Source organism: Heliangelus exortis, chromosome Z (assembly GCF_036169615.1).
Source record: "Heliangelus exortis chromosome Z, bHelExo1.hap1, whole genome shotgun sequence".
NCBI lineage: Eukaryota > Metazoa > Chordata > Aves > Apodiformes > Trochilidae > Heliangelus > Heliangelus exortis.
Genome location: NC_092454.1, coordinates 13,861,305 through 13,874,241, shown reverse-complemented (window position 1 = coordinate 13,874,241; position 12,937 = coordinate 13,861,305). Strand labels below are relative to the sequence as shown.

General features: G+C 41.2%; 1 protein-coding gene across 2 annotated transcripts in view; it reads right to left on the bottom strand.

Annotated features, from left to right (window-relative positions):
• The window catches only part of EGFLAM (EGF like, fibronectin type III and laminin G domains), a 73,120-nt gene that overhangs the window by 19,111 nt on the left and 41,072 nt on the right, over nucleotides 1-12,937 (bottom strand). For both annotated transcript variants that reach the window (XM_071730643.1, XM_071730642.1), the window contains exons 8-14: nucleotides 11,730-11,845; nucleotides 11,168-11,504; nucleotides 8,597-8,697; nucleotides 7,382-7,482; nucleotides 5,278-5,422; nucleotides 2,662-2,851; nucleotides 119-244 (exon numbers count right to left, since the gene is read on the bottom strand). In XM_071730643.1, the coding sequence (XP_071586744.1) occupies nucleotides 119-244; nucleotides 2,662-2,851; nucleotides 5,278-5,422; nucleotides 7,382-7,482; nucleotides 8,597-8,697; nucleotides 11,168-11,504; nucleotides 11,730-11,845 (1,116 nt within the window). The remainder of the gene's footprint in view (nucleotides 1-118; nucleotides 245-2,661; nucleotides 2,852-5,277; nucleotides 5,423-7,381; nucleotides 7,483-8,596; nucleotides 8,698-11,167; nucleotides 11,505-11,729; nucleotides 11,846-12,937) is intronic.

Here is a 12,937-nt window from a genome sequence, read left to right as displayed (position 1 = left end):
TGTACCCTCCTCTGTCAGTGTGACAGCATAAAAGTTCCTTGGATGTCACTATGTGGAAAACATATTGAACAATAAATAACACATGCAAAGAGGTATAAGCAGTCCAACATCCTCTCACCTTCTTCACAATGGTGACCTTTAAATCCAAGAGGGCAAAGACAAATGTATGAATCTGCTTTGCTTGCAGTACAGGTACCACTGTTGATACAGGCAGCCTCATCACAGATGCCACTGCTGCACTCACCTAAACACAGAGTCAGAACACTGATATGTCAGACAAGTTTGTAAAAGAAGATATATTTGGTGGTTCATCACTGCTACTCAAAAATAAAATCTGCACTTCTGCCTAGCTCCTACGTCAATTTGTCAAATAATGTGGAATTTAGACAACGTAACTCGAATTTCACGATTTTTTTTTAGTACCAGACTAGGAAGAGACTTTAAAGATTGAAAAAATTAGCCCATATTAAAAATTTAAGACAGCTGTAGCTTTCAGTCAATTCTCTTGATCAGTTCTCTTCTGCTTTTGTTCCTATCTTTATTTTCTCATGAAACACAAATCTCTCCAGATTGCTTAGAAGCGCTGTGACTTTTTTAATTACAATCATCTTAAGTGCTTCTTTGTTTACTATAAATTAATGCCACAGCAAGCACAGAAGGTGTTAATCATCAGCAGCTAATCTTATTAACTAAAATGAGGTTGTCAGCCCTCTTCTCTGCACTAAAAATGATCCATATTATCACCATATGGGCTTTTTAAGAAACCTTTCTACTATGCTGGCACATCAACTAAGCAAAAAGGAGAATATTTCTATTTACAGGAGTTAAACTGAAACTGTTGTAGAACAAATAGCTTATTCATTTACTTATTAAAACTGGTATCTCTGAAGTTGGATTATGCAATGGTTAAATGTACATCTTATGAAGTTCTTGTTGACTTTGTTGACTTTCTCCTTTATTTTTGTTTCTGATTAAATAATTCCCCCATCAGTGACAGTAAAAAACTAATCTTATATATTAAGAAAGTCCAGAAAGACACTTGTGCTGTACAAGTCCAAGCATGTCCTCTAGAGGGACAAGGTGTTTATGACAAACTAAGAATTCCACATTTATTTTTGAGGCACAATGAAATAACACCTCTGAAATTACATAGGTGTCATAAGGGACCTCTGACAATAAATACTGGAGGACAGATTTGTTAACTAAGATGACTGAAAGGAGTCTTGTAAAACTACTGTACTCTACTGTTCTGCAAATCCATGTAGCACAGCACCATTGAGTTGCACACCATGTCAGTGGGAAACAAAAGTATGGCAAGAAAAAAACACCCCTAAGCCCTAATAGAGTTCACTTGAAATTTACTTATCCTAAGCTTAATTTATCTGGCACACTGTTTTCAAGTCTGTATCACTACTGTCAACTCACACATGGCAGAACCCAGCATTAATTTTCATTGATGTTGAGTGTTGATCATACAGCAGTTTGTGGAACATTCATGGATGGGAATGAAGGTAGCTGCAGCCCAAAATGCAACAGAGATTAGGGCTCAGAGAATTTCAGCACTGCTTTAATCTACCTAAATTCCACAGATTCGCACTGTATCATGACTTTCCAAAGTCTCACTCTTTACAGCATCTGTTTCTTGGGCCACTCAGTTCTCTCAATGTATTGCAAAGAAGTTTGATCATGTTATATAGAGAATGCAGAGTGATTGTTAGGAAGTTTATCATTAATTACTTCGTTCTGGGGATGCCAAATGCACATCTACAGAAGAGAAGAAAGATAACTTCGTGGGTGAAGCACGGCACAGAGATTTCACTGATATGGGATCTATTTCCTGCCTTTACCATTTGCTGTATGACTTGGCTCTACTCTTACTCTTAAACTGTTTAGATCAGGAGGTCATTCCAGCAAGAATTCTGTTGTCTTGCCTTTTTTTCAAGGGTCCATTACATGCATGAAACAGAGATAAATACATAAAGCAGGAACACTTAACTAAATTCCCAACTTCTCCATCCTTCAGTCTGCAAAGGGAAGATAATGTTATAATGCCACTTCATTAAGCTGTTGAAATAATTTGTTCCATGGTATTTAAAAAACATACTGGAAATTAAAACAATGGATGGGTACCAGGAAGGCATGATTGCTTCAGCAGTAATGGGGGTTTCATGGGACATAGACTTTTTTAAAGCCCAAAGCACTGCTGTGAGTCTGAAAGATCCCTGTACTGCTTTGAAGAAATGCAATGGTGCCTTCAGGCAACCACATTTTCTTATGTTTATAGTGCTTTAAATACAAACACTGTGTGCATACTACTGATTTCTGATGATATGATTGTCTAAGTCAGGAGCATGAAGAGGAATCCTGAGAGGTGCTGGCAGAAATACTGGTGCAGATGTAATTATATTGGCAACTTTTTAGTTTCCTGTTTGCTCAAGAGAACTGCTTTTACTATAGTGCTGCACAATGGCATCCACAAGGCTTTTTGGTATACTGCAATGATGTTAAATGTGAAATACCCTCCAACTACATCCAGCAAAAGAATTGTGCAAAGTGGCAGAGCATCCCTCAAACAGTGACTGTTGCTCAGTTTTTCCTGACAGGCAAAAAAAGTGTCCCCTGGTTTATCACTGATTGAAAACCCCAAAGCATTAGACTTACCAACATCAGCACCACTGAGAGCTTTCCCTAATGGCCAGGGTCTCATGTCAATTATCTTTCCATTGATGCTGAGAGACTGAACGCAGCCCTGAAACCCACGATTGGTGCCTGCAGCTCTGACCAGCCAGTACACACTGGGGGCACCACCAATGTAGAAGGGAGTCCGGAATGTAATTTTACTATATTGGCCCTGGAGGGAAAACAGAGGATGTCATGATGTAGAAAAGATATAACATAGGATGACTAATTAAGCCACACTGTGTACAATCTTTTTCTTTTTCCTACACGGAGAATTATGTCAGGGGATATGCATGCTGCTCATTGATAATTCCTTTCCATTAGTCATTCCATTACTCAGTCTGTCATTTTAAATGTCATTTTTTGCACCTGCATCCATCATGATAACATGGACTACTTAATACATAATAAAAAGTTTAAAAATCACTGTGTTCTGGGAAGGGATTGTGGTCTGTGCTGCCATATCTTCCTTTACTTCTGCCAAAATTGTTTGTCTTCTAAACTCTAAGCCCTGTGAGACACAGACCAATGGAACACTGCCTTTTGGACAGAACCAAGCAAGTACTTGGTGTTGAATAATAAATGAAAAAATAAAAAGATGAAAAACAACAGTGCAACCCAAGACAAGGCATAAGCCAACACAACTACAACTTCAGTGGAGTTCAGATCAATTTGCTAGCACTAAATTTACTCCTTTATTTTTTTGTTTTTGGGGTTTTTTTTGTTGTTATTTTGTTTGGTTGGGTCGGGGGTTTTTGCTGGTTTGTTTTGGGGTTTTTTTTCTTTGTTTGTTTGTTGGGTTTTTGCATTTTTTTTCTTTTTACCTTAGCCTGCCTGTAGACATACACATACAAGCTTACTATCTATCACTGCTACAGGGTACACAAAGAAAAAAAAGATTGATGCTCGCCAATGTGTCAATCTGCTAGCAGCAATCTGTAGCCTAAAACCTTTTTTGAATTTTCACCTCTGCCCTGCCTCGCTGGTATTTATAACAATAACTTGTATCCCCTTAGCCTATGTTTTGCCAGACTAAATAAACCAAGACTATTGAGTCTTCAGGTGTTCGCTGCACAGTGCACTGCAGAAACACAACAAATGGATCTCAGTTTCAGCAGGGAAAAATAATTCAGGTGAAGCCTTTGTCTAGAGAGAGTGCAGATGTTTCACAGTGGGTATATTCCAGGGCTGTGGACATACAGCAAACCAGCCTGCTTCCAACTACTTGCCATCTTCCATCACTTTTGATGTTCCACCTGCGCTTGTTCTGCCAATCTCCACTTGTCTTGTGTTCACTCTCTAAGATTGTTCAAGTAAAAATAAATCAGGTCAGAAGAGTCTACCATGCTCCTGAGACCAATCTGGGCCATTATAACTAGGAAGGACTGGGGAGCATTCCCTGGCACAACAATACTACAGGAGCAGCAAGTTCTGGTGCAGAGCAGCACCTGGAACAATTGGTGGTTTTTTTCTAGTATGGTTGCAGCTACAAAAATATGTGTCCACTGTCAAACTCTTCATGTAAAAGACTCTGTGGCCCATAGTCTTCCTATCAGCCTTTTATTGCATCTCTATTTCCTCGACTTCATCTTTCTTGGCTAGATAGCCATGTGTAGTAGCCAGATGCAGTCTTACCAAAGTGCTGGACACTAGCATTAGTCCTTACTGGACACGTGTCTCCTGATTCACATTTGTCCTTTGTGTGGCCTCACAGCACTGGTAACAAATAGTGACATGTGACAGCCATCGAAATCCTTTAATCTGTCATTTCCAGCTGATGAGAACTCTATGTGCAGCATTTTTTCCCTCCAGTGCCTGCACAGGGATGTGTGAAGTGATAGAATGTATGAATCCACTTTTTCAGGGCTAGGGATGACATGCTAATCGTGGCTACCAAAGGGAAGAAGAAAAAAATCTGAAATAATTTGCAATCTCCTTTTTTTTTTTTTTTTTTTTCTCTTCTGTGCCTGGATTTCACTTCTGTTTTCTGGCCTGGCATCAGATTAGCAAGTCAAAATATCTTCCTTATTATATTTAATTCTGGTGGCCTCATGTGAAAATGCTGACATAAGTCAGGGCAGAATGTCGATCTATCTCCATTACTGTGTTTAAATCTATTTTCATGGTATACGTCTAATTACAGTTCTGTATAAAAACCTTGTGTGGCTGTACACACATTATACATAATGATATACATATACATGCACACGTGCATCTAATTTTTCTGTCTGAGGAAGCAGAGCAGCTCTCTGAGCCCTGAAAAAGAAAGCAACCAGAGACACACACTGTAAAACCTGGTGAACATTTAAGTGTCCTATATATGAGATTAGCAAAGTGTAGCAGAAGGATGGCACAGCAAGCATTGAGGACAACAAGGAAACTGTGATGGGATTCAGCACTAGGATATTTACCTCCATGATTTCTAGACTATGTATGTGGGAGAGTAATCTGTACTCTGATCCTAATTCACTAAATGCTGAGACACTGATAAATAAAAATGTACCTTTTAAATCTGGTCAGACTTCTGCTGACCAGAAGAGAATATCTGCATATTCTTGAGAGAGCCCAAAGTCAAGCTGCAGGTACAGGATGACCTACCTGGGATTTTCCTGTCACTGGAGCATCACTGTCCATCCTGAGCCAGCCATTTACCCCATCTCTGAACAATGTGACACTGTGCCAGTTCCCCAGCTTGATTTTGTTTTCACTTGTTATGACTGCAATTCCAGTGCCACAGTTGAACCTGGGAGTGTGAGACAAAGAGGACAAGGGGACCATCTTACATTAACCAAATAACTTAAAGTTTGTTTTAGACTCCAGATATTCCCTTCACTCCTAGGAACCTCTCTGTTTCATATTTCATGCCAGCAGACCACAGAAAACATTAAACAATGGTTCTACATATGATCTGATCTAAGTTTCAAACTTCATCTGTCTCTCCTGCATGGAGAAGGTTTTCCATCCTCTGGCTGTATCAACTGCTTTGAGAAGCCTGCCAACAGCTGAAGCTGCTTCAAGATGGCAGGTGTTACATTCTGAGCTCCTGCTAATCACAGTGATTTCTCTCAGGAGTTTTCCAGCTCCCTGGTGACAGGCAGTGCTAACACCAAGAATGGCCTACACTGCACATGGCTTGATGGTGTCGGATGGGATTTGACTTTCTCAAAGGGGGAATATGGTCTTTGCCAGGTGCTTGTAGTTCTCTTTAATCTTGTAGTTCTCTTTAATCTAGATTTGAAGGGGGAGGAGGATCACATCAGGCTTCCCTATGACAATCTGTGGGATGGCATGCCCAAGTTAGGACACTAACTACAATGCTACAGCCTGTTGGTTAAGATGTGCTGGAAACACTGAAGCACACATGAAGTTTTGCCAAGGTAAGCCAGTGGCTTCTGAAGTATTAGGAGACAGCAGGGAAGGGATGGAGAAATTCCCCGAAGGAACCATAGCCACTACAGCCAGCAAGTCAGCTTCACCAGCTTTAACACCTCTACACAAACACACAGCGTGTGGAATAAACAAGAGGGCTTAGAAACATATGTGTGTGTGGAGGGCCATGATCTTATAACCACCACAGAGACATGGTGGGATAACTCCAATGACTGGAGCACGGGAATGGAAGGTTACAAGCTCTTTAGGTAGGACAGGCAAGGGAGACAAAAAGTGGGTGTCTCCTTCTACATCAGTGACCAGCTGGAGTGCATGGAGTTCTGCCTGCAGATGGTTGAGGAGCTTAACAAGAGTTTATGGGTCAGGATAAAAGTGAGAGCAGGGAGAGAGGAAATTCAAGTGAGGGTCTGCTACTGTCTATGTGACCAGGAAGGCTGAGCAGATGAGACCCTCTACAAATAGGTACATGAGTAACCTCATGTTCGCAAGCCCTCATTCTCACAGGGGACTTCAACCACCCTGTTATAGAATCACAGAATCACTTTGGGTGACCTTTAAAATCGAGTCCAACCATTAACCTAGCACATTGACAAGTCTACCACTAAACAGTGTCCCTAAGTACCACATCTACGTGTCTTTTAAATACTTTCAGGGATGGTGATTTGACCATTTACCTGAGCAGTTTATTTCAATGCCTGACAACCCTTTCTGTGAAGAAATTTTTGCTAGTATCAAATCTGGACTTCCCCTGGTGCAATTTGAGCAACCCTGTTTGCTCTTCTCCTATCATTCATGACCTGGGAGAAGACACCAACACCCATCTCACTACAACCTCTTTTCAGGCAGTTGTAGAGAACCATAAGGTCTCCCCCAGGGCTAGAGGCTACCCCTGTTCCCAGAAGAGCCAACAAGGAGAGGTGTTATGGTGGATCTTGCTCTAACTAACAAGGAGGGGCTGGTGGGGAATATGAAGCTGAAAAGCAGCCTTGGCTGCAGTGACCATGAGATGATGGAGTCCAAGATCCCCAGGGTAGTGTAAAAAGGTGTTGAGCAAGTTCACTACCCTGGACTTCAGGAAAGCAGAGTTTGGCTTCTTCAAGGACCTGTTGGTAGAATACCATGAGATAAAGCCCTGGAGGGAAGAGGAGCCCAAGGAAGCTCATCAGTTTTCAAGGATCACCTCCTCTAAACCCAGAAGTAATGTGTCACAACAAAGAGGATGTCAGACAAAAATGCCAGGAGGCCTGCATGGGTGAATATGGAACACGAATGTCCCTTTCTCTCTACATCAGATTTAGGGTGGAGGTTTTACCTGAACTGGATGCTACGACGAATGATTGCTAGTGACATAAAATCACCACGGCCATGTTCATTTTCTCCACAATATAGCAGCAAACCATCTTCTGATTCAGCCTGCAACCACAGCATCAACATGAAAAATAGAAGCCTGAGCCTCAGAGTGACAGAAAAATTCAAAGAGCAATGGAGGAGTTTTCTCCAGAAAAAAAAAAAAAAAAAAAAAAAAAAAAAAAAAAAAAAAAAAAAAAAAAGAGACAGCCTTTTTCAGGAGAAGTTTTTAACCAACAATTTGGTTGGTCAGATTTGAATCCTGAATTTGAAGAACCTAGAAAAACACTGCCTAAATGCTTAAATGGTTTAATAACTTCTCTTCCACTTACAGTATGATGTGATCAGACACAAAAACCTGACACTTTCCAAGCCAAACCACCTGTGCAGGTGGGAGTTTTCCACATGTGCTCAGCAGCTGACACAGTGGCTTTTAGCAGCCATCCTGCACTTTGAGCTGACAAATTGCCAGAGGAGTGACAGATCACCACATGAGGAAACAGAGTGCTGCTGCCCTGGTGACAGCCTCCTACCCAGGCTGAGCTCTGCCAAGAGCTCAGCCACCCTCCCTGCAGGCAGCCCTACCAGCTCTGCCAAAACACACAGACAGCATTAACACAGGTCACTGGGGGGTATACACTTCTGTACTATTGTTTAAGTACTTCTGTGCATGTATTAGTAGCTAGCATCCCAAACTTCAGAGGTGGAAAACTATTCCCACTTCAGACCTGCAGAGCTGGAAAGGAGCTCTGGGTATAGAGCAATATTTTGCACAGTAAAAGAAGACTGAAGTTTCTTCTATGCAAAAATAATGCATACCACTTCCAAACTGTAATTCACAAAAATTCCAGGTGTTATTTAGCCTTTAGCTCATTCACACAGCTATAGCCTTGCCAATGTGCATTGCTGCTTGTCTGCAAGGACACTCTTAGTAGTCCCTGGAATTCTTTCATGTACTGCCTACAAATAATGGATAAAAACACTTTATCTCAGTGTTTCAACTTCATTTGCAGCCATTGAAGGTGAAGCCAGATACTTAGAGATTAAGATTATGCATAGGTTCATCACACTTATATTGTAAACTATACTGAAATTAAGTTATTGCTCCATTGTTCGAATGATCAGAAAAAGGGAATAAAAATTAAATGTCTTATATGCACTTGAAATGGCTTAAACTTACCCTGAATTCAAGGGTAATTTGAAATGTCTGGTAGGAGTTTTTCAGTGGTTCAAAGGTGATGTATGAGTGGCCATAGAACTGAGGATACTGGATAATAATATCTGAAACGCAAAGACAGAAGCATGTTATTTAGCAGTTTTGTCCCTTGTAAAAATCAATAGGAAAATTTAGCACTAGATAATAGGTGAAAATACAAGGCAGAGCTGCTCCAACAATAACTAGACAGCAGCAGTCAACAATCAGTTAACCTATTGCCTTGTCCTCCCACCACCTTCTACAACTAATTCTTTTATTCCTAAGGACTTGGTGCACTTGGAAAGAAGCAGGATACCGAGGGCCAAATACTGCTGAACAGTTTAATTGCTGGCTTCAGTGGAACTTTCTCCAGATTTTGATCCTTGTCAAAGCAGACTGAATCCACCTACTTTATATTAATCTCCTTTTAAGAATACATTTAAAACAGAGACAATAAAGCAATGTTCTGTGTTGCAGGATTATAAAAACATATGTGGGAAACGTGGCAAGACTACACACAGCATTAGTCACTGCTGCTTCCACAGCTGCTGTGTCCAGCATGCACAGAATCCTTGGAAGGATCATAAGAGCCCAGAAGCTTTCAACACTTCGCTCAGGTCATCTCAGGGCAGAAGGTAAATTAAGTGATGGGGACAAGAGAGTCCCTGCAGGCACCCTCCATCCCTGGATGCAAAAGTGGTCAGCTGGTGTTATCAATCCTCACTCTTTGTTGTCTGTCTTACGTTACAGGACCATGCTGGCTTCAGCACAGGAAAAGAAAATCAGAGACATGTTTTACTGCTACCTTTGTGATTCATTTCCTAGGAAGCACTGAGGACAGACACAGTTCAGGTCAGAATTATTGTTTTTCCAGTTGAGCTAAGCCTAATGAGGAAGGAGGAACAAGGAGTGCTATTCCTCCTTGCTATTTGGATACAGAGTGGGTTTTTCTTGCATATTTGGACCTTAATAGAGCTCTCTTAGATTTTTTGTTTGCAAGGCCCACATTTTAGGCTGAGGTGAAGAGTGTTATAAACCTTAGTGCAACAACAGCAGACAACAAATAACTCATGACCTAATCACAAGCAGAAATGACTCAACAATGCAGCTGCTGATTGTAAATAAAGGTCTGGTTTCATTCAGATTAACATAGGATTTATTAATATTAATATCTGTGGAGAAGCTAAGTACAAAGAATATTGCAACATGATGCAATCACTTATCAAAGAATAACACACTCACTTTAAAAGATGGTGGGTTTGGACAGAAGTTATCAAACCCACTCTTCAAGTTGTATCAAGTTATGTCAATTCAAATAAATCCTCAAGCCTTCATGCTTGGTTAAAGCCAAAATTCACATCTGCAGCTGTTTCATGTGACTGAGTCACAACAGATTGTTTTTAAAATGAACTCTTTTTACTCCAGGACTGTGCAGGAGAAGATCAAACACCCTCAGCGTCTGCATCCCTGATGCATGACATTGTGCACCACAGATGTTTAACATGGTCCCGCAGAAGTGTGTGTGTCTGATGCACTGCCACACACCAGGGCCTTGGCAGATCAGATCAGCATGCAGAAGGATGGATGAGCTCTTTCTTAACTGGTGGGACAGCACCACTACAAGCCATGGGACATTTGCTTTGCACAATGTCTGGCATTCATCTGACCCTTTCATCTCCAGACCAGAAGAAAACTACCACCAGGGGAAAAACAAAAAACAAACAAACAAAAACAAAAGAAAAAAACAAAACAAACAAACAAACAAACAAAAAAACAAACACACACACAAAAAAAAGTGACCTTCTTAAGGCCTGGCATGTGAGCTGGGCCAGATCTCCAGGTGATCAGCTCAACATCAGACCCAGCAAGAGGCCAAAGTTAGGTCTGCAGAGGGAGCAGACAGGAAGGTGACAAGAGAAGGAAAAAATACACATCTACACATCATCACATTGACCTGGGCTTTAGACCATACTTCTAACTGAGGATAAGATTTTGTTCCTTCCTTGCCCCGGACTGCCTGACATGAGTGCTGGGGTAACCACTCCAGCACTTTGGCCCTGCAGACTGTGGGGAAAGCCTCTTATGGAGATGGTTTTACAAAGGGGGGTTTGTCTCACATCCCTGCTGCACGCTCAGCATCCTCTGATGGACCATGCTGGAAAGTAGGCAAAAGGCAAGGGTCTAAGAGGGGGTTGAATGTCACTGCTGGAATTTGTGGATGTCATGGCTGGACCCTGGCAGGTTTAAGTGCCTACCAACACAAATGGCTTCATCACCCTCCCACTCCGAGGTGTGGTAAGGAAGACAGCCTCCCCTGTGCATCTTCACGTGGGGTCTATATTCACCTTTATTAAAAAGTAACTTATTCAAACCTAGTTGAAGAAAAGGAAGAAAAGAGACTGATATCTGGACTGGGACATGGAAGTTTCTGCTGTCCATAGGGATCCATTAAGCCTAGCTGGCTATTCCCAAAGAGCACTTTGCTTGGTTCATTGTGAAGCTGCTCCTTGCCCCAGACAAAAAGAAGCCAGCAGCAGTGGGCAGGCAGAAACCTACCTTCTGCACATGTCTCTCCTCCTTTTCCCAAGTTGCAGTGGCAGCGTGAGCCTCCCCGGTCATAGTCATTGACACAAAAGCTGTCTGCAGAACAGACAGCCTCATCACAGGAGAGATCAAAGAGGCGTGTGGCAGGAGACAGGCTGCCCCTCCTTGATGCCCGAGATGCAGTAGCCCTCACTGTGGTTGAAGGCTGTGTGGTGGTAGGAGTGGAAGTAGTAGGTTCTGAAGTAGTTTTAAGGATCCGTGACAGGAGCCTGGAACTAGACCTTGGTGTGACCTTGGTTTCAACCAGAAATTTTCTGTTGCCTCCTTTGATAGCAGGAAGTGGTCTGAGCTGAAAGGAAATAAAGAATGTAAAACTTAAAATGCTACATGGAAGTGAAAAGGGCACCTCCCAAGATACAGAGATAAGGTAACAAATTCATTCTCGCTGAAAAAAAAGAAACAACCATGTCAGTATTATACCTCAGCACATACTATCAGATATTAAACTTCCTAATAAGATCAAACACAAGACTATAAAGAAAACAGAAATGACAAAGTAGAAATTGAAATTTACCTCTTCTATGTAAATGTCATAGTCTGAGTCATCAATATCAAATCCATCGTCATCACCAGTAACTGCGTCTGTAATGTAACGATGCCCATAGCTTCCACTTCCTAACTCCTCAGAGCCTAAAACGACACAACTGGCATACTCAGTTCATATATTTTTTTCTGTTTACACACAGCAACTCAGATCTCACCAGCCTCTGATTCACACATGCAACTTAAAACCAAGTGAGGGCTTTAATTTACTCACTTACTCTGATCCCCAACCAAAGCAGGCAATATTCCATTCTTCCACAGCAAACTGACTTTTATCCATCATTCTTCCAGGAGAACAGCTCTGATTTTTTTTCAGTGTGGACAGAATTTTAAGAACTGTATTGGTTTTAGATGAAACTTTTTGCTTTTATAAATACACAGTCGCATATCTGTCTTACCAGTGGTCAAATAAATGGAACAGCAAAAGAGAAGAATTTAGGTAGGACTTTTCTGGCACATTCTGCTTAGGACTTCATCTGCCTCCAGATGCTCTACAATGCTCCTGAAATCAGCATCCTATGTCTATTTTTAGGTTATTATTTAAAACACAATTTAGCTTTTCCAAAAAAGAAAAAAAAATATGCGCAAACATCATGTGTTATTCATGTGCATAAAGTCTGCTTGTGCTTCTCCCTGGAGTGCTGAACTGTGCTGTGAAGGACTTGGGGCTGGGAACAGGGAGTTAAAGCAGTAAGAAGGTCCTTGTAAAAAAAATATCTCTGCTTTTCTGCACTCTATATAGCAAACCCTGCTTAAACAATGGTTTATGCTTTTTTAGTTATTAAAATTAACCAGAGGTGATGAAGAAAGATAATACAGGAAACAGTGTCATCACTGCTACATTTCATTTCAGTGAAGTTAAGAATAGATGAAAAATTGATGACTATTAGAATAACAGACTTGATACATTTGCCTTTTTCATAAAATACTTTGTGTTCACTTAAAAATAGCACAGGTAACCCTCGCTGTACAAAGCCTCTATACAGACTGACTGTTTGTGCTTGTTCATTTTAGCAGCTGTGTGCTGCCCATACTGTCTCATAAATTATCAGATCCTTCCCACTGCAACATATAGAGATACAAAGCCTTGCTGCAGAGTGGTGGTCTGCAGAAAGGAAACCTGACAAGTCAGAAAATTCCCCCTTATGGTAGCGAGAGCTTCTCTAGCACCCACCTGGG